General features: G+C 43.4%; 1 protein-coding gene across 2 annotated transcripts in view; it reads right to left on the bottom strand.

Annotated features, from left to right (window-relative positions):
* Positions 1-25,664, bottom strand: part of ST6GALNAC3 (ST6 N-acetylgalactosaminide alpha-2,6-sialyltransferase 3) — a 526,582-nt gene extending 500,918 nt beyond the window's left edge. For both annotated transcript variants that reach the window (XM_059375157.1, XM_059375158.1), the window contains exon 1: positions 25,485-25,664. In XM_059375157.1, coding sequence (XP_059231140.1) covers positions 25,485-25,502 — 18 coding nt within the window. In that variant the 5' untranslated portion in view covers positions 25,503-25,664. The remainder of the gene's footprint in view (positions 1-25,484) is intronic.
* Between the last annotated feature and the right edge of the window lie 495 nt (positions 25,665-26,159).

Here is a 26,159-nt window from a genome sequence, read left to right as displayed (position 1 = left end):
CAATGTTCTATCTTCACCCCAGTAGAGGTAACAGTTTTAAACATATTCACCTATGACAAATCATTGGACTATTTAATTGTTCTGTGTATTTTCTTAATATACATTAGCTTTTACATCAAAGAAAACATTTAAAAAAAAAAAAAAAACTTCAGAGTGAAGGATCCAATAGCTAATTAGAGACAAAAGCTACAGCAATCACTGTAGTGTCCAACAAGCAAGTTTTCCACATAAATATTCCAAGTCATTAAAGAAATGTCCTTCAGAGACTATTTTCTAATCCCCCAAAGCAGTAAAATAAATGCAATAAGCTTCCGAAAAGACAGGAAGCCTAACAGTCCAGCCCCAGGACGTTTCTTTCTTAAGAGGCTTGCCAGGATCACAAACTGAGTATTTTCAGCCACAAGTGAAAGTTTAAGCTTGTCCTGCTCTTTGAAAATGGGAAATTAGCTGCCATTCAGAAGAAATTAACACCTGCATCTATCTCATTTCAAGAGAAAATTGTGTCTTTCCATCTTCCCCATAACTTGATACACTTGTGCATGCATTAGGCAGTGGTGATAGCTCCTTTGTCGTCAGCGTCCGTAAATGTTGCCTAGGTAACCAAGCCCTCCACCAGCCACGCCAGCTCCTCCAATCTCCGCCTGGGCTGACTGGCACCATCCCTGCACGTGAGGGGATGAAAAGTCAGCAAATTCAACCAACAACCCTCGCCTGTTGTTTTGATTCATTGGTCAGAGTGTCCCATGCGCATGTCTGAGGGTGCTATGGCAAAGAGGGCACCACATTTACAAAATATCCAATCTCATTCAGCCTGGAGGGGAGAAAAAGACAGGAGATGGGAGAAAGCATAAAAACACTTCTTGGGCTCTTCACCCCACTCCTCAACCGCCGCAGTGTTATTTCTCTTCAGGAATAAATATTCATTGAACACTTGCTTTGTGCCCACACTTTCCATCAAATAGCTCATTAAATCATCTTCACAATAGTCCCTACATGTTGACAACTTTGCCAGCTTTGTCTTCATTTTCCAGGACAAAACAGTGGCTCAGACAGGTTAAGTGATGTGTCCAAGATCACAGCTCCTTGAGAAGTCTGACCCACATCCTGAAGAAAACTGATGGCAATGACTCACCCAGTCTTCCTAAAAGGCAACTAATTAACCAGGGTTCAAGGAGAATTCCCCCAGCTTTGAAATGATGTATAAAGTTACCACAAATGATACAAAAAAAAAAAAAAAAAGAGAGAGAGAGAGAGAGAAAGTAGTAGATAAAATTCCTTACACTAAAGACAATTTAAACAAATATCATTTCCACAGAGTACATAGTCTTTCTTCATATTGTTCCTGACAACAAAGAGTGGAGCAGATATGATTTTTTTTTAAAGATTTTATTTATTTATTTGTCAGAGAGAGATCACAAGTAGACAGAGAGGCAGGCAGAGAGAGAGAGGGAAGCAGGCTCCCCGCTGAGCAGAGAGCCCGATGTGGGACTCGATCCCAGGACCCTGAGATCACGACCCGAGGCGAAGGGAGCGGCTTAACCCACTGAGCCACCCAGGTGCCCCAAGCAGATATGATTATTATGCACAGTTTAGAAACAGGGAACAAAGGTTCAAAATGCTTCACGGCTTGTTCCCAGATCCTGCAATAAATGGCAGTGTGAGGACCCCAGGCGACCTAAAGTCCGTGGTCATCTCAGACACCAACAATGACGACTGAGTGTGCACATCTTGTCACTCTAACAGGTTTACTTACGTGTGGCCAGGGACCACATGGATGTTCACAACTTACGGAGAAGTCCTCATTAATGTCTGCTATCAGCATCATCGTCACCCCTAATACCTTGGGTTATACACCTACACTCCCTAGGTTAGCACACAAGTTCAGCAGTACATGGTCCCCACCCACCTCTCCAGTATCATGTCCAAGACTTGGCCAGGACCATGTGCTTGCAGTTCACCTTGACCACAACCTTCCTGGCCGCCTCGCTTTTGTTCTCACTGTTCCCTCCATCGTGGACACTCTTTCTCACCTCTCTTATTAGAGAATTCCCCCAAACTTCCTGGACTCCTCTTAATGTCATCAGATGCTTTTGCGGGGCTCCTGTGGCAAATGTGTGCCTCGGTCAAGGCCCTGGGTGCCCTGTGTCCTTACTCCTTCCACCTCTGAGCTCTGGCATCTTGCTGGCCTCTGCCTCTCCACAGAAAGTTCTCAGGAAACGCTGAGAGATGGATCCTGGGATGTCTCCGGTTGTAACTGTCAACCATGGAGGGATGATTTTTGCCAACATGATGTAAATCCTCTCCTGTCTTTCTATATTTCCCTTTATAGCAATCCATGCAAGGCTAAAAAGCAGCTTCTCATAAAACAGTCCATAAAACTGTATGTGGTAATTAAGTGCTGCCGATGCACAGAGCTCCGCATGCAGGCAGGCCATGCTGAGGGACTGCCTCCCTTCCACAGGCACCAGAGCTGTCTTTTTCTATTTTTTCTAGTAAAGTTGTGTAAAGCAAGTACGTTACAGTATTTCCACTTTATTTTTGTTTACTTTTAGGCTACAGTTCTCTCATTATGGCAAAGGGACGCAGTTCTTGCCATATCTTCAAATCTTCCTTACTGCTCTCCGACAGACCAAACTGGAAATTGTATGGATCAGATAGAGGGCCCAACAAACAAAACTCAGATCCAAAGAATTCCACAGAGATGAATTGAGCCACCTATCTCGAAAGATAGGTGCAAAGGAAAAGAAGGTGGAGGGAGCTTGCTTTAAGAATATGGGATATGAAAAAAAAATCAAAATCAAAATATCTATACCTAAAACAAATAAACAAACAAAAGATACTAGACTTCTCTCTAAAGAAAAAAAGATATGGGATATGGGGGCGCCTGGATGGCTCAGTGGGTTAAGCCCCTGCCTTCGGCTTGGGTCATGATCCCAGAGTCCTGGGATCGAGAGTCCTGCGTCGGGCTCTCTGCTCAGCAGGGAGCCTCCTTCCCCTTCCCCATCTGTCTCTCTACCTACTTGTGATCTCTCTCTCTGTCAAATAAATAATTTTTTTTAAAAACAATACGGGATATGGGGAGCTGGAGAACATAAATGAAAGAGTGTAAGCTTAAGGTCAGGCAGTCTGGATTTGAATCCCGACTTTGCCGCTCACCGCGTAGGCAGGACCAGCTACATAATTTGGAGAACCCTGGGCCAATAAAAATGCAGGGTCCCTTATTCAAAATTATGAAGAACTCTTCAACAGCAAGTGCAGAACATTAAATCAAGCATGAGATCCTCGAAGCATGCAGTCAGTTCTGCCGTAACACATGTCACCTACCATGAAGGCACTACCCCTTCATCTAGCCTCTCTGCATCTCTGTTTCCTTCTCTGTAAAATGGACACCATAATAGCACCCATATCACAGCACTGTTGTGAGGCTCAGATTTGAAACTCTCATTATAAAACGCTTATAAGAGGGGTGCCTGGGTGGCTCAGTGGGTTAAGCCTCTGCCTTCGGCTCAGGTCACAATCCCAGGGTCCTGGGATCGAGCCCTGCATCGAGCTCTCTGCTCAGTGGGGAACCTGCTTCCCTCTCTCTCTGACTGCCTCTCTGCCTACTTGTGATCTCTGACTGTCAAATAAATAAATAAATAAATCTTTAAAAAAAAACGCTTATAAGAACACCTGGAACCATTATTATTTTAGAAATTCTCCTTACTTAATCCTGATTGAGTTTACAAAAGACTGATGCCTATACTAATTATTTTTTTAAAAATCTATGAGAGGGGCACTTGGGTCATTCAGTTAAGTGTCTGCTTTAGGTTCAGGTCAGGATCCCAGGGTCTTGGAATCAAGTCCTGTGGCCAGCTCCCTGCTCAGCGGAGGGGTCTGCTTCTCCTCCTCCCCCACCCACTTCACAACCCCGCTCCGTGCTCCCTCCGCACTTGCATAGGTGTGCGCGCTCTCTCTCTTTTCTCAAATAAATCTTTTTTTTTTAAAATCTATCAGGCAAAACAAAGTATATTTCTTTTTTTTTTTTTTAAGATTTTATTATTTATCTGACGGAGAGAGATCACAAGTAGGCAGAGAGGCAGGCAGAGAGAGAGAGAGGAGGAAGCAGGCTCCCTGCTGAGCAGAGAGCCGGATGCGGGACTCGATCTAAGGACCCTGAGATCATGACCCGAGCTGAAGGCAGCGGCTTAACCCACTGAGCCACCCAGGCGCCCAAAACAAAGTATATTTCTAATTAGAGAAATAAACCCAAGACAAAGATGGGCTTCAGAAAAATGACCACAAAATGAGTTTTTAATTTAAGGTCTACAGGGAAGATCTCTTTCTCCATTCCCACCTACTATTCTGACCTACGTATAGGGCAGTCTTGTGTCTGGACAGGGCTGGGGTTAAGAGCATGGATTTTGGGAGTCAGTGAGAACAGAGTTGGACTCTCTGGCCCGAGGTCCACTAGCTCTTTCAATTAACTTCTCTAACCCCTTAACTTCTAAGGATTTACTAAACCTACATTTCCTCATTAATAATGCAGACTCACAGGGGGCTTACAAAACAGTCACAGGCTGGTAGAAACTTTACCTGCCATATATATATATATTGCTTAACTTGAGGTCTGGAGCCTGGTCTTGTTCAAGAAACAGGTGCTCCAGGACAGTAGTATGGAGCTGCACCACACCTCCAGGATGGGAAACAGCAGGTGCTTAATAGGCAGTGGGTCAGAAGTATCTCACATGCCCAAAATTATAGTTTCAGATTACAAACATGAACTGTTTATCCATGTCAGAAGGAACCTGAATTGTCCCATTAGTGACCTATGGGCTCAAAGGACTGCTCTTAAAGTTAGGATTGCCCTGATTAAACGAAAATTCGACCACCTATATTATTAGCTTTATTTGCCAAGAATATTTTACTTTTATTAGCACTTTCAAATGGATTGATGTATTTGCTCACCCAAAAGTTAGGTATTTTATACAACCTCACTAAATAGCAACCTCACTAAAGCAGCCACATAGACTGTGGTCTGGGACCAGTACAGGACTTCAGCCCAGCTCTTCAACTTCAAGGAACACGCTCCTTAACTGTGACTGAATGTACCACACACAGGGACAGAAAAGGTACTGCCATGTTTTAACCTTCAGCTTTCTGATAAAAATTCTGCCTGTGTCATCATTAAGGCTACCATAATTGGAACAAGTAATTTCTAAATATAAAGAACGAAAACCAGACCCAATCCAAGTACTCCGGACACTCTAAAAAGTCATTAAGACAATAGGATAGTCTATCTCCTGATCAATGGCTCCAGCACATTTAGTCTTCTGCATAAAACGTCTCGAAGCCGTCATCAACCAAAATGTCCCTAAGGTGCTCTTTGGACAAGGTCAAGTCCAAACTGCTTAAGCTACCTAATCTCCCACCAGTTCCCTCAGTCCAGCCTAAGCTTGAGCCACACAGTGCTGCCCACCAATCACCACAAATGTTCTGTTTCAGGTCCAGGAGCTGAAAAAAATCTCAGAGTAGCCAAGACAGAGATAGAAAGGATAAGTGCCTTGAAGGCTGGAGAGGAAGGCAGGAACAGGTCATGCAGGCCTGTGGAATCATGACAAAAATCCTGGAATTTCTTGCAAATGAAAGGGAAACCACTGACCACTTAGGCCAGTTAGAACAAGATCATCTCATAAGCATTTTTATTGAGATATAATAAATATATAACATTATACTAGGTTCAGGTATACAACATAATGATTTGCTATTTGCATATAATGCAAAAACGATCACAATTAATGGATATTAATTAAAGTCCATCACCACACATAATTACAAGTTTTCTTCTTGTGATGAGAACTTTTAAGACCTACTCTCTTGGCAACTTTCAAACACGCAATCCAGTATTAATAGTTAGAGTCACCATGCTGCCCATTACCTCCCCGGGACTCATTCATTTTATAACTGAAAGTTTATACCTTTTGATCCCGTCACCTATCTTAACCCTCCAACCCTCCACCTCAGGCCATCTGTTCTCTTTGTATCTACGAGTTCTTTTTTGTCTTGTGTTGTTTTGTTTTAGATTCCACATAGAAGTGAGACCCCGTAGTATGTGTTTTTCTCTCTCTGACTTATTTCACTTAGCATAATGCCTTCAAGTGCAAACGGCAGGGTTTCCATTTTTACGGTTGAGTAATATTCCTCCGTGTGTGTGTGCATGCATGTGCGTGTGCACACATACACAAACATATATATATCTCTAAGTATATACACATATTTCCTTATCCGTTCCTCCATCGATGGACACTTAGGTTATTTCCATGTCTTGGCTATTATAAGTAATGCTGCAGTGAAATGAGAGTGCAGATTTCTTTTCTAGTTAGTGCTTTTATTTTCTTTGGATAAATACCCAGAAGTGGAATTATTTCTTTATTCAGTAGCTCTATTTTCAATTTTTTGAGGAACCTCCATACTGTTTTCTGCAGTGGTTACACTAATTTACATTCTCGCCAACAGTTCACATGGGTTCCCTCTTCTCCACATTCTTGCCAACACTTGTTTTTTCTTATCTTCTTGATAATAGCCATTCTAACAGGTCTGAGGTGATACCTCCCTGTGCTTTTGACTTACATTTCTCTGATGATTAGTGATGTTGAGTATCTTTTTAGGTACCTACGGCCATGTGTATGTCTTCTTTGGGAAAATGTCTACTCAGAGCCTTTGCCCATTTTTTCTTTCTTTCTTTTTTTTTTTTAAGATTTTATTTTTATTTGACAGAGCGAGACACAGCAAGAGAGGGAATACAAGCAGGAGCAGTGGGAAAGGGAGAAGCAAGCTCCCTGTTGAACAGGGAACCCAATGTGGGGCTCAATCCCAAAGTCCTGGGATCATGACCTGAAACGAAGGCAGACAGTTAACGACTAAACCACCCAGGTGCCCCCTTTGCCCATTTCCTAATTTGATTGTTTTTCTTTGCTAGTAAATTGTGGGAGTTCTTCACATTTGGATATTAACCCCTTATTATTTGCAAATTATTTGCATTTTGTGTGGGGGGGGGGGTGCCCAGAATATGACCAGTTAGGCAAGGGAAAGCAATCAACTTATATTTTTAAAAGTTCCTTCTGGCTACTGTGATTCCAGAATGGCAAATGAAGAGAAGGCTGTGGTGAGGAGACCAGTAGGTGAAGGCAGCACAGCTGTCCCAATGTTCACGCCTCTCCATCAAGATTCTGTTCAGGGACCTGCTCTCATCAGTGAAACTAATCTTACTAGGGCTGAATCAAAATGAACAGGTTGAATAAAACGGCTGCCTAAGTGTAAATTAGTTTAAAAGTTCTTCAAATTAAAGAAATGTTCTTAGGGTCACCTGGGTGGCTCAGTTGGTTAAACATCAGACTCTTAATATCAGCTCAGGTCATGATCTCAGGGTTGTGAGATCGAGACCCTCCTCACTTCCCCCCTCTCCCCTTTAGGATCATGCACTGGGCATGGAGACTGCTTCAGATTCTCTTTCTCCCTCTCTCCCTTCCCCCCTAAAAAAAATTCTTAAAATTCTTTAATTTTTTTAATATTCAGTTTAAGTCAGATTTCAATTATTTCTATGAGCCTTTCCAAGTACAGGTATGTTTAATTCATCTCAATAGTCCTATATGATTCTCTCCTCTACAGAGGTAGGCCCAGCAGAGGGTTAAAATAAAAGCGGGGCATTTTGAGTCAGATCTGAATTTAATCCCCTGGCTCTCACTTGGGAGAATTATACTAGTCCCCCCTTATCTACAGGGGATACATTCCAAGACGCTCAGTGGATGTCTGAAACCATGGATGGTATTGAACCATACTATTTTTTTTCCCTACACATACATATGATAAAGTTTAATTCATAAATTAGGCTCAGTAAGAGATCATCAATAGTAGCTAATAACAACATAGACTAATTATAACAGTATACTGTAATAAAAGTCATGTGCATGTAGTCTCTTTCTCAAAAGATCTTATTGTACATGCCGTACTCACCCTTCTTGTGATATGAGAGGTTAAAATGCCTCTGTGGTGAGCTGAAGAGAAATGAACGATGTAGGCATGATGAAGCAGCATCAGGCTCTATAACTGAAACTATGCAAAGCAACACCGTGGGTAAGGGGAGACCATTTTACCAAGTTTTCCAGAACCTGTTTCTCCATCTGTACGGTGGGAATGCATCTACCACAAACAGATGCGATAAAGTTTTGTCCACATGTAATGTAAGATGACTAGCGCCTGCCACATAGTAGATGCTCAATAAATAGGAGCTGTGCAAAGACGATAGTATTGTCCTTTCAGGGCAGGGTCCCAAGACAGTCACTATATAATTGATCCACAGGGCAGAACCATACAGCACCCTCCTTCAAAGCAACACTCTCAAGTGAATGTAAAAGTCGGCTCTACCAAACAGAGCCTAAAGCCAGCCACATACCACCTAAATGACTCAAGAGATAATGTCCAAATTCAAGATTCTTTTCATTATATGGAAAGCTGAATCACCTGAACAGCTAATAACTTACTTGTCTAAAATGTTTGGTTTTATTTTATCATTGACTCATCCACATTTGAGAGATAAAACACCAAGCTATGCCATAAACAAGCACACTTACATCTTTGGTATATTTTAATTTCCAGAATTCTGTTTGACATTCTGCCTGTGCAATCCTTGTAGCAAAATCATAATTGGAACATGTAATTTCCAAATACAAAGGGCAATAATGAGAGTCACTCTAAGGACTCTTGAGTACTCTAAAAGACAGTGAGACAATAGAATGTTCTCTCTGACTCAATACCTCAACTGCATTTAATAATCTGTTTAAAACCCATCAGTGTTTCCTCATTTCCAGAGGATAAAGCTCCTGCTCCTTGGCAGGACCCACATAATCCTTCATGATCTAACCCCATATTATATATCATCTCTTCTAGCTGCCAAAACCAGCCCAGTGACAACCATCTCCACAGCTTTTTAAAAAGATTTATTTATTTATCTGAGAAAGATGGGGGGGGGGGTAGTAGGAGAGGGAGAGAGAAAATTCCTAGAAGACCCCCTGCTGAGCGCAGACTCTGACACAGCACTCTATCCCATGCCCCGGAAACTATGACCTGAGTCAGACACTCAACCAACTGAGCCACCCGGGCACCCCCACAACTTTGACTACTCCCCAAAATGACCTGTCACTTCACGCCTCATGCCACCATATCTTTGCACGTCTTTTCTTTTTTTTTTTTTTTGCCTGAAATTTAATTCATTCAACCATTCATTAGTTTGCTGAATGTACTGTGCTGGATGCTAGATACACAGTGATGAATAAAATAACTATGATCCCTTTCCTTTCAGTCTTTTGACTTACAAGGAAAACAAATACACATAAATTCATGTATTAAAAAGGAAATATCAGAAAGAATTTTATATGTATATAGATTTTTTTTTAAAGACCTTATTTATATATTTGAGAGAGCATGCTCATGCACGAGAGAGAGAAAGAGAGCGTGCACATGCGCAAACACAAGCAAAGGTTAGGGGCACAGGGAGAGGGAGAAGCAGGCTTCCCCCTGAGCAGGGATTCCGACTCAGATTCCATCCCAGGACCCTGGGATCATGACTCGAGCCGAAGGCAGACACTTAACTGACTAAGCCATCCATGTGCCCTGGATGAATTATATTTTATTGTCATAATCAGCAAAAGGCCTGCTTGAGGCAATGCATTTAATAATTTGGGACATAGAAGAGGGGAAAAGATAGCATCAAAAAGAACCTGGAGGCAAAGATGGAAGGCAGAGGAACAGCAGCCCAGAAGCTCTGAAGCAGAAGGGGAGCTTGACATGGTCCAAGAACTGGATGGAATGAAAATGATCAGGGAACTAAGGTATAGGAGATGATTTCTCAAATAAGCAAGAGCAAGATCGTGAGCATAGTGAGCCGTGGGAAGGAATTTAGATTTTGTCTCAAGTGGAATGGAAAGCCACCAAAAGATTTAGACAGGCAATTACCGTAATCTGATTTACTTTCTAAAGGATCGCTCTAGCTGCCCAGTGGAGTTATCCAGGGCAACAGCGATGAAGGGGAGAACAGGGAGAGAAGTCAAGAGGGAAAACTACCTGGCATTCTCCACCCAGTCAGAATGATGGCCTCAGGGTCAAATAGAAATCCCATCTTCACAAAGAAATTAATGCCACATCTAAGGACCTAAATGGGTCTTTCCTAAGTGTGAGCTGATTCAAAATTCTTCAAAGGGAAAACAAACACAAATTTTTTTAAATTTGGTTTCTCTCAAGGTAAAAATGAAGAAATCTTTTTTATTTACATAACCTCCTTTGATGTGGGTTGATTTCATACTGGAATGGGTTTCAATAGTCCTAAGTGATTCTTTGCACTAAGAGGTAAACCATAAAAGTGGCAAAAAACAAACAAAAAAGCCAAAACAAACAAACATAAACAACAACATTTAAAAACAGGGTGTGTGGCCATGTGCGTGTCTCTAACACACACAGATCACAGCCAAGGGGCCTGCGTTTCATCATAGCCAGAAACAGTCTGGTGACTTTAACCACTCTGTGTCTTGATCTCCTTACTTGGAAAATAGACATTAAATGAGTTAATAAGCGTGAAGTGCTAAAAATAAGGGCCAGGTCTTAGAGCACAATAAATGTTAGTAACAATATTTTTTTGAAAAATGGGTCATTACTTTCAATGTCATGTTTTTGTTTATTCTGGTCTCTATTTTATTCATTTCTGATTTTTGTTTGTTCTTTCCTGCATCTACTAAAAAATTTCAACTACGTTTCTTCTTTTTATAGTTCCTTATAGCATAATGCTAAGTTGTTTATGTGAACCTTTTTTCTCTTAATAGAAGCATTTATAGCATAAATTTCACTCTAATATCTGCTTTTGCTGCATCCCATAGGTTTTGCAATATTGGCTTTCTTTTTCTTTTGTTTTGAGACATATTTTGATTTGCTGTTTCTTATTTAGCCCATCGTTTGTGCAGTAGTATGTTGTTTAATATTTATGTATTAAATATTTAATATTTACATTGTAGAATTTCCAACTTGGTTTTATTGTTGATCTTTAGTTTTGTACTACTGTACTTTAAAAAATATATTTGGTATGATTTTTGTCTTCTTAAATTCGTAATATTTGTTATGTCTCCTTTTAGGTGATTTAACCACTGGATTCTTCTGTGTACTTGAAGAAAACACGTATTCTAATTTTCTTGGATGGAATGTTTTATATATATCTTTAAGAACCGTGTATCTTAAGTATGCTTCAGGTAAAAAAAATTTCCTTGTTGGAAAAAAAAAAAAAACACAACTTTAAATGAGGGTACTCATTTAAAATAAAACATATCAGGGGTGCCTGGGTGGCTCAGTCAGTTAAGCATCCAACTCTTGATCTCAGGTCTTAATCTCAAGATCATGAGTTCAAGCCCTGCGTAAAATAAAATGAGATAAAATAAAGCATATGGGGGGGGTGAGTGGAGGATGGGTGAAACAGATGATGTGAATTAGAGTACACTTATCATGATGAGCACTGAGTCATGATGTTTAGAACTGTTGAATCACTCTATTGTACACCCAAAACTAATATAACACTGTTAACTATACTAGAACTAAAATAAAAACTCAATTTGAAAAAATTTTTTAAATAATAGTAAAACAGTTAATAAAAAATAATATGGTCACACAAATTGTCTTGTCACTAGCCACAGGGTTGGGCAAAGCAGAAGAGTTTTTCTAAGCCTCAGGATTCCTCAAAGGTAAAACAGATTTGATAATAATAGTATTTTTCTGGGGCTCCTGGGTGGCTCAGTGGGTTAAGCCGCTGCCTTCGGCTCAGGTCATGATCTCAGGGTCCTGGGATCGAGTCCCGCGTCGGGCTCTCTGCTCAGCGGGGAGCCTGCTTCCCTCTCTCTCTCTCTCTGCTTGCCTCTCTGTCTACTGTGATCTCTGTCAAATAAATAAATAAAATCTTAAAAAAAATAGTATTTTTCTAATAGGATTATTGCATAATAAATGAAATCACATGTATGCCTCACAGTACCTACCACAAAGTTAGCACCCAGTAAATGTTCGTTAATTATTATTATTATTATTGTGCAAAAGTTACAAATAGATTTGTCCATGTATGACTATAGGAAAAGATTCTATTATATATATTCTACTCCAGCCAGACTTTGGGATTCAAATACTGCCCACCCATACCCTGACCCCTGACCCAGCTTTGTACAATCTTGGGAAGGTTATTTAACCTCTCTAAGCCTCAATGTCTTCATCTAAATGGGAATTTATAACTCTTTATATCTACCCTATCAGCTTGACAAAGGAGATAATGCAAAAATAGACAGCCCTCAATAAAAAGAGCAAGCACTGGGTAAATGCAAGCTGTTGTCACAAATAGTATTATCACCCATGCAGACCCAATTTCCCTTAGAAAGGAATTAAATCCTCAGCTGGCTCAGTGAGTAGAACATGCAATTCCCCATCTCCCGGTCATGAGTTCAAGCCTCGTGCTTGCTGTGGAGTTTCTTAACAAAAAAAAACGTAAAAATAAATAAAGTAAAATTGTTTCAGACAAAAGCAAAAAAAAAATAAACCCTTAGCTTCTCTTTCATCTCCATGCCTCCTACGCCTCCTCCCGCCCACTGTACTTGGGTTCTCCCGAAGTGCTTGATGATAAACTCCCTCTTCACAAGTTTCTGTTTGCTGAAGGGAAAAGTAAAACACAGGTCAGATACAGACCCCTTTCACCTACACAAATCTAGAACATACAGCGAACTTCAATTTTTCTAATATAGAAATCTAGGGTGGTAGATGGTTCAGATGTCATTTCTTTAAACAAGGTTTTAATACCAAGGGTCAAACATGGAGGATGGGAAAGCAAACCTTACTCTACCAACAAGTTAAAAGTCACGAGCAGAAATCTTGGCTCAGCTTAAGCCATCAACCAGGCTTCTGGGGTTAAACAGCATGGTAGAATTAAATAAACATTAAGCCAGTTAAGGAACAAATCATTAAGTGGCACAAACCAGGGTCGGAGGGAGAGATTCTCTTACTCCCAACTGAAAGAATGAGAGAAGAATGAATAAGGCGGCAGACGAAAGGTGGCAGGTAATTGCTGCTCCTGGGGAATGAATTTTCTCCTGGACATAGGGAGAAAGAAAGGGCCCCAAGGTTGAGAAGGTCAGCAATAAAAGAGCAAACACCAGCAGCTGTAAAGTCAGCCTCCAGCCGTGGCAAAGGTATGGAGGATGACATCCCGGAGCTGTCATGAACACCAGCTGATGGTTTGATATGGGGCAGAGAAATGAGTCCCATTTCCCACAGAATTCCTAATGGAATGCCTTATAACCTGGGACCCTGTGAGAGGGTTTCACCTACTTGGTAATAGAGTTCTGTAAGGCTTCCCTTCTACAGAGCTGAGATTATGGTTCTTTACACACACTAACGAATGATCCCTGTAACAGGGGTACTAGGGAGGGGCTCAGAGGCCAGAGGGAAAGGGTGGGGGGGGGGGGGAGATGAGAAAAATGAGCTGCACAAAGAATGGAGGCATGGAAATAGAGAGCCAGGAAAAGTAAAAAGGTACACCTTACGAGATTTATTTTCTTTATGTCAATATGAGCCTATCAGAAGAGATTAAATCAGTGGTTTCCAATGCTTTCTGTTACTTATTAAAATCCCAAACAAGGCTGTGAATCATCAACATTAAAAAAAAAATCTATCATCTTTCGCCAGTGTTCATTCTCCCCATTCCTAATCCTTAAGTAACGACTTTTTAAACACGAGACCGAGTAGAGCCAATAATTAAGATGGTGAACTGTAGCACTAATGCATTACCTTTCATGACCAAAGCCAGGACAATGAGACTACAGAAGCTGTTTCCTGCACCCAGGGCAGAGAAACGGACCTGGGGAGAGAGGGGCGGTTCATGGGCGGAAACAGAGCCCAGAAAGGGTTTGATATACAATCACGGCAGAAGCCAAAGTCCTGGTTTATAAATCAACATTAACTGATTTTGAAACTGTTTTGAAAGAAACTCAAGTTTCCAGAAACAGAGGAGGAGTGCCACCAGCAAGGGGTTCATTTCACCCTCCAGCTCCTCGTTGTTGGAAGCAGAGCACATGTGTTTCAATACTCATGATGGCCTGAGCCCTATGGTATCAGAAAGCTTGGGGTTTAATGAGAATAATTACAATGTTGAAAAAGCTTATTAGAATGGACTTGACTTAAATTTCTAAACTGCCTTAAATTCTTGTCAGTTTCTATGGGGCATCACTGGTGTGTGAAGCCTTTCACAACTCAACAACTATTTGTTGTTGTTCTTTTTAAAAGATTTTATCTATTTATTTGTCAGAGAGAGAGAGAGAGAACACGGGTGCACACGCGCGCACACACATGGAGAGGAGGGTCAGTCTCCCCGCTGAGCAGGGAGCCCCAATGCCAGGCTCAATCCAAGGACCCTGGGATCGTGACCTGAGCCGAAGGGAGACGCTTAACTGACAGCCACTCATCCTGGGGGCTTGTCAGAGCCACAGCTTCTTGAGCCCCAACCCAGATATAGAGTCATAAACCCTGGAGTTTAGCAACCTCTGGTCAAACAGGCCATTCAGGTTTCCTGGTTCAATTCCAGCTGATTAACACTTGCGGTCAATGCATCTGTCAGAAGCCACAGACTTGGGGGGGCTCTGGAGTCTGAATTCCAGCCCCAGTCACCATGTGACTTTGGGGAGTTACATCTCCTCCCTAAGCTTTCCTTTCCTCTTCCACTCGAAGTGCTCCACGCTCAGTAAATCTCTCTGCCGTCCCCAGTGTGGGGCCCCAGGCGAGAGCTGAAGATCCCTGGGACACCCTGCGCCCGCCCGACCCCAGCTCTCAGTCTGCAGAAGGGATTTGACAGCCTAGCACAGAGGGTGGCACAATTTATCTGCAAAGGGACATCAAATTTTTAAGGCTTTGCTGTCCAAATGTCAGCTTCTCAACTTTGCTACTGTAACAGGAAAGCAGACATAGACACTAAGTAACAAATAAACAGGGCTGTGTTCCGGGAAAACTATTTATGGGCACTGATATTTGACTCTCATACATTTTCACACATCCTGAGATCTTATTTTGCTTTTGATTTTTTTTCAACTACTCAACAATGCAAAACCCATTCTTAACCGTGGGCCCTACCGTGCTCAATAGACAAAGGCCACAGGGGATTTGGCCCAAAGGCTATAGCTGGAGGCTCCTGGCCTAGCACTCTTGTGTGAGCAAAACCGTGCAGCTCCACAAACCAGAGTTCCAGGTCAGTCCAACTAAAGTAATAACGCCCATCCTGAAATCTTGTGGGATAATAAATAGCTGTAACAGATATCTGGGAGGCTGTCTGGCCAAGAGAAGGCACGCGGCCAGTGGCAGCTACTGCCATTAGTGTAACGAAGTGTTCACCTCGTGATCCAAGATGAGGTGGAGCAGGGCAGGTACACAACCCATGAGTGTAGACGAAACAGAGCTGTGGGTTTGCAAACCGATTTGTGCTAAGCACCCCTGGACACACAGCTATTCACGTACTGCTGAATTTATATACACACCAGCAAGCAGTGAAAAATAAACATGCTGTACAAAGGAACACCAATCACCTACTCTCTTGACTTAAAAGAAGACACGGAGGTTATTCCGGATGTCCAAATTGCTGCCATGTGTGGACTGCCCGGCTGGAGCAAAGCAATGGCTCAGATAAAAGTGTATACACTCTGTCTCTGACCTCAAAGCCTACAGGAGTTCACACCACCAGACTGAGCCCAAAACCGCATGCCCCTGGGAGAATTCACAGCTGTTCAACATCTAGGGGGCCAATCGGGCTCAGGATGTGGAAAAACCTAGGACTCCATTTTAGGTGAAATTCCAAGGAGTCAAGAAAGGCTTCAGTGTGTCCCTGGGTCCAGCATTCATGACTCACTCATCATTTGCCTCCCCTTCAGCTGCAAGGGTCTGACCCACAGGAGTGCCTTCCCTTCTGCTCCGCCCCTCCCCCACCGCCGCCGGCAAGCACTCCTTCCCCTCATCTTCTTCCACTGCTCTCACTGCCTCCGTCCCTGGTTGGTGGTCCCTTCGGATGGTGAGGAGGAAGACCTAGATAAACACGCCGTCCAGGACAGTAACCACTACCCACAATCGCCCACAGAGATTTTGAAATACGGCTGTTGTGACTGAGGAACCACATTTTTAACCACACTTTTAATTTCATTTTATTTTATTTACATTTAAAAACTAACACTTGATTCAACTCTTGGGAAACTTTTGAGCACCTCTGAAGCAACTTCAACACAGGAACCTACTTTTTTACCTGTACACTTTATAAAATCTAAATTTCTGATGAAAATTCAGCATCCGAATTGAGATATGCAGTAATGGCAAAAGGTACGCTGAATTTTGAAGACTTGACAAAAGATGTATAGATATCTTGCTAATTTTTATATTGATTACATGTTGAAATGAAATCTTTGAGATATACTGGGTTAAATGAAATACGTTATTCACATAAATTCCGCCTGTTTCTTTTTGTTTCTATGTTTTAACGTGGCTCTTAGAAAATGTAAAATTGTGGAAGTAAGCTGCACGAGATTTCTATGGGACAACACTGCAGTAAATAGACATATTACTTTCATGACTCATATTCATCACAAAGCTGGAATCTGACTCGGCACTGGTTCAGCTCTGACCTCTGCACCCCAAATCCTCTTACCCCCCGCACCCTGGAGAACAGCCCTTCTTTCCCGGTTACCATTTTTCCTGCTTGATAAGGCAAGACCTTCACAGAGAGACTTTCACCCCTCTTTAGAGTCAGTCTACTGGCGTGGCGGGGAACAGCAAACAACAGTGCCAGGAACGGCAGCCTCTGCTCTCTGCAAGGATGTATCCCACTTGTCCCAAGGAGGGAGATCATCCCAGAGCACTTCCTTGCTCATTCTAGTCCTTGAAACCGAAGATGAGCTCCAGGTGCACATTCTAACCCCATATCATGACTCATTTTCAATGCAGGACATACGCATCTTACTTCCCACTCCCTCGCCATCAGGATCTGCTCAGGGCAAGATGCAAATACAGTTTTCGTAACCAACCAAAGAAGTTTTTATTTTTGTGTCCAATAAAGGCACAGCTAATAAATACACTAAAACAAACAAACAAAATAGCCTCTGAAATTAGAAGTGCCTTCCAAGAAGGATTTTTTGTGTAAGAATTTTCAAATCTGAATTAATAGGAAGGTACAACTGATTGAATGAATGTGGGTATGTGTTTTTATTTATATATTTACACTGACTATGTCTATGCAAAGACATGTGTTTCTTTTTTACACAAACACTAGAATGACTCAAGTACGAGGACCCCTGTTTCCTGGCCCCCAAGCCATCTCCTCGGGAGTCACTTCCCCCAAGCACCAGATGTTGTGAGCCCCCTCCCTCCACATCACACGGGTAATGAGGGGAGGCCCGGAGATGATGGGGTCTGGGGCACAAGGCCTCTCTGAGAACGTTACTTACCCCGAGGCTCCTATTTATTAAATCTCTGGATACCCTGGGCCAAGGTCTCTGATGAGGCAAATTTAAATCAGTTTAAAAACAGAACCAGAGCCAGGACTCTCAGTTCTTGAGCTGAGGTGGGGAAAGAAAACAATAGCGAAAGCACAGATAATCCCTTCACCTCACTTGGGCCATCTCCTATAACCACCTTCCTGGCAACCACCCTTGACACAGCTGTTAACAAGGAGAGGAATTAAACAATTTGGGGTTTCGTTCCTCTCCCTTTCCTGACTCTGGTGGAGGTGCTAATTGGCAGTAAAATGCATAAAAGGTGTACATCAGAACGGCCAGGGACGGACAGGATCTGGGTAATCCATAAACTGAATAATGAGTGTTTTAATAACCAGGAGCTAACTGCAGCTTTCTGTAATGGGATCCTGGTAGCACTTGTAAATCTACTCTCTCCAATTAGAAAAATGCCTTCCTCCACTTTTCCCAGAAGCCAGGAAACAGAAAAGAACTCCTCCAACTCCCAGCCCTCAGGCACAAGTGTGTGTTAAATTTTCACAAACAGATAGAAATTTTCCTCCTGGGGAGGAGATTTCATAATTTTCCCCAGTCATCTACTGGAAAGCTTAATAGGCTCCCTCTGCTTTCCTCAAATCTAAACCCTTCTTTAAAGCCCACCAGTTCCCAAGACAGCTCTCCTCGACTCAAGCTGTTATCTAACTATTAATAATACTAATAATGGTTTTGCCATATGTGTACGGCACATTCTGCTTTGAAGAGTGACTTTGCAAGCATTAACTCTTTTGGACTGAGATGCTGCTCCAGAGGGGATCCAGGTTGGGGAGCCTGAAGTTTATACGATTTGTGGGTCTCTTTAGGAAAATGAATAGAAAATTATAAATACAAAAATCCAGGACCTTCTTGCTATACGTTAGAGTGAAAAAAATCCATTCTATATCCATGAAAACTTCAGCTGTTTACAAAAAAGAGGACAGGTTAGCCCCATGTCTTTTGTATTTTTTTTTTTTAAAGATTTTATTTATTTATCAGAGAGAGGGGGGGAGAGAGCGAGCACAGGCAGACAGAATGGCAGGCAGAGGCAGAGGGAGAAGCAGGCTCCCTGCTGAGCAAGGAGCCCGATGCGGGACTCGATCCCAGGACGCTGGGATCATGACCTGAGCCGAAGGCAGCTGCTTAACCAACTGAGCCACCCAGGCGTCCCTTTTGTATTTTTATAAATACAAAAATCCAGAGCTTTGGAGGGGCCCTGAATCTTGGCCCAAAGGGAAATCTACCTCTGTACGACACCCCCTCCTTCAGTCCCACCCCCAAAGGGACGTGTGGGCGTCTCAGGCTAAGGGGAGGGGTCACGTGACTTGCGCAGGATCAAAGGGCTATTCAGTGTTGGAGGCAGAACCAGAACTTTCTTACGTCCCCAGTCTCTGTGGCCCCTCTATTTCCCCTAGTTCCTCGGTCACAAAGGAAACTCTGAAGAAGGAACAGATAAAAACAACACAGCTAAAAGTGATCCCAACCAGGCTGGTGTTAGGAAGCTGTCTAGACGGAGTATTGCCTGGGTAGTCGATGGTGAAATAAACACAAAGTCCCCACAAACATTCACTTAAATTGGCACAAGACACACCACATAACCACACAGAGCCAGGTGAATTCCACCTTCACCACTGACTAACCACAGGACCTGGGACAAGCTACTTAGCTTCTTTGAACTTCAGTGTCTTCGTTATAATCCCAGTTTGCATGCGATGATGCCTTTAAAGCATTCAGCACAGGACCGAGCCTGACCACGCTAGGTGTTCAATAAACAGCAGCTAGTATTGTTGCCGTTGTTCTCAATTCATCCAAAGAGCGCTGCTTCTTCACAAGACACCCGTTCCCCACAGTGTGCAACTGGAAGTTGCAAAAGCATTCTGTTCAGTCACCTTAAGACTGAAAATGAGCCAGGACCGCTGCCCAGACTTCAGCATCCCAGAAACATCGTAGCAGATTTATTAGTCCAAGGGCTTCGTCTGTTCCACTTGCTGGGGTGATCTTAGAGTTTCAAATTTACAATCTGTGTATCTATGAAGTCTCTGTGGCTTTCCAGGCTCAGCGAAGCCAGACTGTTTTCCAACACTTCGAGACCTCAGTATGAGAACCACACATTGGGATTGTGGGTGTTGGGGTTTTTTTGTTTTGTTTTGTTTTTACTTTTACTTTTTTGTTTGTTTCTGTGAACCTGAAGAACCAAAATGATCCTAACAAAAGATAAGCTCTTCCTTTCAGTCCAGGCCTCATTTCCCCTTCCCTCCAGATTTCAAATCGGCTCCAGATTTTATAGGAGACACGGTAACAGATGTACGAGAAGCAAACAGAGAAGGAATTTTAAGGAGAAAAATAACTGATAAGCTCTAACCTACTTGCTATATGTTAGAGTGAAAAAATCCATTCTACATCCATGAAAACTTCAGCTGTTTACAAAAGAGGACAGGTTAGGCCCACGTCTAGAAATTTCATCTCAAAGAAAACAAAAAACGAATACATTAATGCACTGATGCATTCAACAAACATTTAGGTAACATGTTAGTGAGAGGCAGGCTGGTTCTTAGGGATACCAAGTTGCATTAAGACAAGGCTTTTGCTGTCCCCAAGACTCATTTGGGCAGCCACCCATACCTCCATCCATATACTCCGGCACCAACAGCACTATTCCCTCATCGTGCTTAGCAAACGCTAGCTGATTGACTTCCTGAAGGCCCCCACCCTTGATGAGTTCCCAAACAGAGGAGTCTGGAAGGCAAACAGCGAACCGACAGGACAGGGTAATCGCCGCTGCTACAGAGATGAGAACTGAGACCACGGGAGCCGGGGAAAGCCCGCCGAAGCACAGGAAGGCTTCCCCGCAGATGGGACACTGACCTAGGAGCTGAGAGATGAGCAGGACTTTTGTCGCTGGAGGAAAAGTGATAGCGGAGGGAATTTCCTGCAGAGAAAACAGCACGCCGGCAGCAACAGATTGCTAATGATTACCCAGGACTTACGATATGTCGGGTTCTGTTCTACAGAATCAGCTCATTTATTCCTCCTAACTCTAAGAAGTCAGCACTACTTCTGTTCCAGTTCCACAGCTGAGGAACCTGCTGAAGGGGGTCGCTCTGACCTCAGAGCCAAGGCTGTTAACCCCTATGCTGTCCCACAGTGACTCAGAGCCAGGAGGAAGTGCCCCATCTACAGACCTGGGATGAGCGTAGGTAAGTGTCTGGGTGAGGCAGCAGCAGGTGGTGAGGTCAGGTGTAGGGGCAAGATGGTGAAGGAACGTGAGTGAATGCGGAGCTAGAGGTAAATAGTTAGGTTCGTCCCCCAGGGACTGGGGGGCCAAAACAAGCTTTCAGGCCTGTCAGTGGCTTGATCAGCACTGCACTTGAGCACAATACCATGACAGTGATGGGGAAGATGGGCCAGATTTGGGGGATGCTGAAGAAAGGGAGCCTACTTCAAAAGATAGAGCAGGGAGGCCTGGGTGGTTCAGTGGGTTAAGCCTCTGCCTTCGGCTCAGGTCATGATCTCAGGGTCCTGAGCCCGTGTCGGGCTCTCTGCTCCGTGGGGAGCCTGCTTCCCCCTCTCTATCTCTCTCTCTGCCTGCCTCTCTGCCTACTTGTGGTCCCTGTCTGTCAAATAAATAAATAAAATCTTTAAAAAAATAAAACAAAACAAAACAAAACAAAAACAGAGCAAACACTAGACCCTGACCGAGGCAGAGAGTAAGAATGGGGAGTAACAGGTAGGTCTGAGAGATTCTTCTAGATATAACTGATGCAAGATGGTGAAGAATGAGGTATGGGGGAGGGGGAAGAAAAGGAAATGAGAAGACACCAAGTTCATAACTTGGTATCACCAGTTGCCGAATTTCTCATCCATCTGAGTAAATGTTACATGGGGATGGGTGACTGGGAGGGAAGAAAGCGGTGGCTTAGTCATGCACCTGTCGTGTTATTGTCTAACTGCTTCATGATCATAGGTCTGGCAAAACCGTGATCTTCGCTAAGGCAGAAATGACTCATAAGTATCCTGTGTCTACACATCCACTCAGTGACCCTTTTAGCGCCAGATACAAAGGCAACTGAATACAATTCAGCAAATACTGGTAAATACTAAAATGCACCAGATACTGTGCCCAAGGCAGACCTGCCGACTAAAGGTATCAATCCTAAAAGAAACCAGAAACAAGTTTTATTACATGAAAAATTTTAAGACTCTCTAATGTACAGAAGAAGAAAAACAAATGACTAACATGAATGTAAAATTTTGCTTCACTAGTTATCAAATAAATACAAATGAGATACCTTTCTTGTCTATCAAAATCTCTGAGACCTTTAAAAACACTCCTTGGAAAAAGACTAGTCCTTCCCTTAATTGTTCACAACAGCACGGCTCCCCAGGAGGGCTGCCTGACCGGGAGTATGGCAAGAAAGGAACCTAAGACTTGGACTTGTGTTTAGCCTATGCTTTCTAACGTGCAGTTATTCTCACTTAACCCCTAGAATAACCCGCTGAGGAATGCATGATTATCCCCATTTCAGAAACCAGAGCAGTGAAATCAAGAAACTTTCTTGTGGTTACACAATTAGTAAGTGGTGTAGCCATAATTAAAACCCACATAGTTCTAGCTTCAAAGCCCAGGCGACGTGGAGTGAATACGTATTTCACAATTTAATGATTATTGAGGTACTAATCATTGTTCTGTTAGGAGAGCCAGCTCTGCGCAGGGGCAGAATGGGCCTTCCCCATACACAGTACCTTGAGGGAACCGTTCTGTGTGCCACATAGGACCATTCCTGGCAGCCACGGCATGGGCTTCTCCTCTTAGCTACTCAGAGATCCCCATTTTTAGGATCCTATGTAGTCCATAAAGATATTTTAATCAAACTCTATCTCAGTTTTCTCATATATAAAAATGGATAATAAAATCGACCTCAAAAATCTGTCAAGAAATTAGTTTTCACCCACAGAGTAAAGTTAACATTGCCTCAAAGGTTATCTTTCAAAAAAAAAAAAAGCTCCACGATAGTACATTTGAGGCAGTGTTCAAAACCTAGCTCCAATGCAGGATGTGGAAAGCCTGTCTTGAGGAGTCAGTAGGAGGGTTCATCGCTCTACCCCTCTGCATAGTATGCCTTCCACAGATCTATGTTACTCTTCACGTTGTAACATAAATGTTCACTTACTTTTCCATCCTCTTTCCAACACCGTAAAGAACTTGAGAACCAAGTCAATGGCTCATACACCCTGTGATGCCAACATCAAGCCACGGGATGGCATGTGGTAGAAAATGTTTAGTTGAAAAAAAAAGAAAAAAAGAAGTCAATCATTTCACCTTCATAAAACCCTATCAGATAATTATCATAAACATCTGCATTCTAAAACGAGTAAGATGTAGTGACTGCCTAACATCATGTACAGGAGGTCAGTCTTGCACTGGATCCGGGTCTCAGGACTCTCCACTCCACCATGGATGGACTTCCAACAACCAGAAGGGGTAAAGGCCTACCATAGGCCATTGAGACCAACAATGCACAAAGGTACATTGTTTCTCAAATGTGGTAAGGATTCTGAATGGTATCGGGATATCTTAGAAATTGGTCACCTGAGAAAGTGCAGAGAACAGCATGAAAGTATAAGAAAGTTTGGCAAATCTGGGTCTAAACCCAAGCTCACTTCGAACTTCACCCTGTTGTCTTGGGCAAATCTCTTAAACTGAGGAGCCTTGGTTTCCTCGTCTATCAAATGGGATTTTTTTTTTTAAGATTTTATTCATTTACTTGACAGAGAGAGAGAGAGAGATCACAAGTAAGCAGAGAGGCAGGCAGAGAGAGAGGAGGAAGCAGGCTCCCTGCTGAGCAGAGAGCCCAATGCAGGGCTCGATCCCAGGACTCTGGGACCATGAGCTGAGCCGAAGGCAGAGACTTAACCCACTGAGCCAACCAGGCTCCCCTAAAATGGGGTTTTATGCAATGTTACTCACCCTGTAGCATTCGATGTAAGAATGAGAGTTACAGTATATGAAAAAAGCAGAAGACATATTACAGATTCATTAATCTGTAGTTATCACTACATGTCAGAAAAAAGTGGCGCGTACCAATGCCTATGCCACAGCGTAGTTTTCCTCCCCTATCTTACTTTGTTCCCACAACAACCCTAGGGAGTAGGTGCTATTACTTTGATCTTACATTGAGGAAACTCTGACTCAGAGACATATAAGTAACTTGTCCAAGGCCACACAGGTGGCAACAGGCAGAACCTGCAAACAGACCAAGGTCTTTCTGAATCCAAACCTCTTTGAAGTTTATCTGTCTGCATCCCAGATGGGTTTCAGTGGAGGAAAGATAAGGAGGACTCAGATGTGCCCCCAAATGTATGAGGTCAATGTGAGGCGCTTGAAAAGTAAGCCTGGATCAGATTCATGTGTAGCTTGGGGTATTAGTTTAAAATGTTTGGAACATGTGCAAGATAAGGCAGGGAGAAGCCAAAAGAAGAAGATGTCCAATGATAAACGCCATGCTCCTCAATTTCCCTTTCAGCTAATAATATAATAAATAGTAAAGAATGACTCATACTCTTATTTCAGTCCTTGTGCTGAGTCTCCAAGTTAAAAATCCCATATTGTAATACCAATGTATTACGTATTTCCTCTTGATCTTGCTACCATTTGTTATGTCCCAGAAAATGTTCCAAAACCAAAGAGAGGAAGTTCAGAAAAGTCACAGGAAATATCTGACCTCCTTTACTCTAAGGGAAAAAAAAAAAAAGAGAGAGAGCAAGAAAACCTTTCCTAGGTTAGTCTCTTATTTGTATCATTAACACCAAGGCATGGTATAAGATGACAAGATGACACAGGAAGTAACTAGTTTAACAGTAGATGGCTTCAAATCATCGTACAGAGAAACAAATAGTATTTCACAATAAACAACAACAAAACTCTTTTTGTGGTGTTTTCCTCTATCACACACAGCTCCCCCAACCTTGGAACAAACAGGCCTTTACATTCTCCAGTCAAGGCCCAGGAAACCTTCAGGCTGTGAATGTTTAAGATTCAGGCAGTCAGGAGTCAGGTTAGGCATGAGGAGAGATAGGCATGAGAAAAATCAAAACAAAAAACAAGTAAAACGCCTCTCCTTGTGGAATGTAAAGTTATCAAGTGAGGCACGGAACCCACAAACCCACAGCCTCCCACCTGACACCACAGAGCTATAAACCCAAAACGACACTTGGTCTGGGCTCAGAACCCAGACTTGGGGAAAGAAAACTCAACAAAGAAGGGGTGGTTCAGCGGGTTCTGCTATGTAGTGAAATCATTGGGTCTGTTCAAATATATGAGCTTAAGGAAGGGTCAGAAATTCTCTACTAATAAAAACATCTTTCTGTGAACTTTCCCGAAGTAAAGTTAATGGCACATAAAGCCAGCAGTTCACACAGAAAACTCATTCCTAAGGGACTACCTGTAAACTCTGAAGTTTGTCTTCGCGAGATCAAATGTTCAACAGAACGCCCCTCTGCTCACTCTCACCCCCATTCAAAGTGCTATATCCTTGACCACCAGTCACCCAAGCCCAGACTCTTCTCCATTCCCCTTGGCCCCTGCGAGGCCTCAGGCAACAGAGCCTCGGGACCCGCGGGAGCACCCCTCCCCTCCCTGCCATCCCCATTATTCGGCACAGAGCCCTGCTCTCCCCTGGAGCCAACAGTCTGCAGCTCCTTCAATGCAGGCGCGAGCAGGCAGGAATGGTGGGAAGAGAAGCCGTGCCAGCTGCATGTTTCAGAAGCTCCCTCCATATGCATTTGCCAAAGGAACAAAAAGAAAATCAATGCCAGGAAAAGACAACTGAGATGAGGATGCAGTGGGACGGCGGCTGACTCCTTGCCTCTGAGCAGCAAGGGACCGGCCATCCACGCGTCCGAGCCACAGACCCCAGTCGTTACCTTCAGGATGCAGGCCATGGCGCTCCGCCGGCCCTTCTGCCACCGAGCAGCGGGCGCGCCTGGGTCAGGGGCAGTCCGGGCGACAGGCTGGAGGCTGGTACCGCGGCAGGACCGCTCCAGCCCACATTCCCGCAGATCCAAATAAGGGGACCGCGGTGCGAGCTGCGCGGGCACAGGCCCCGCCCCCCGCGCCTCGGCCCCGCCCCCGGGCCCGTCCACTGGCTGGCGGCCTCCGAGACCCCGCCCACGGATTACGTGCCGTCCGGGTCTCCCGCGGCAGCCCCTCGATGCTTGCTACTTTTTCTTTTTTCTCTCTCCCTCTTTTTCTCCCCCACCCCCCACAGTAAACGTTCTGTGGTTCAACGTATGCAAAGCCGGCTCAGCAGCAGGCAGGGATCTGGGTCCTGCTGGGGAGAGAAAGCGCCCTTTTCTTCTCCTCGATTCGGTCTCCTCCAGCAGATCAGAGAACCCCTTGCAGACATTTCACAGTTTTTAAAAAGTTAAGTGGGTTTGGAATCACCCTGCTACAGGCTTTGGGCGCATCAAAGGATTCTTCAAAAGTAGCAGATGAAATTCTCCCCGGGCTGTTTAACCATAGAGCCTTCCCTCTGCTTAAAAATGCTGTGATGGGCTCATTAGATGAATAATTTGCCACTAATAAGGGAGCACAAATGC

This window comes from Mustela nigripes, chromosome 14, assembly GCF_022355385.1.
Source record: "Mustela nigripes isolate SB6536 chromosome 14, MUSNIG.SB6536, whole genome shotgun sequence".
Classification (NCBI taxonomy): Eukaryota; Metazoa; Chordata; class Mammalia; order Carnivora; family Mustelidae; genus Mustela; species Mustela nigripes.
The sequence above is the reverse complement of the archived record's forward strand: the minus strand, read 5'-3'. Positions and strand labels throughout refer to the sequence as shown.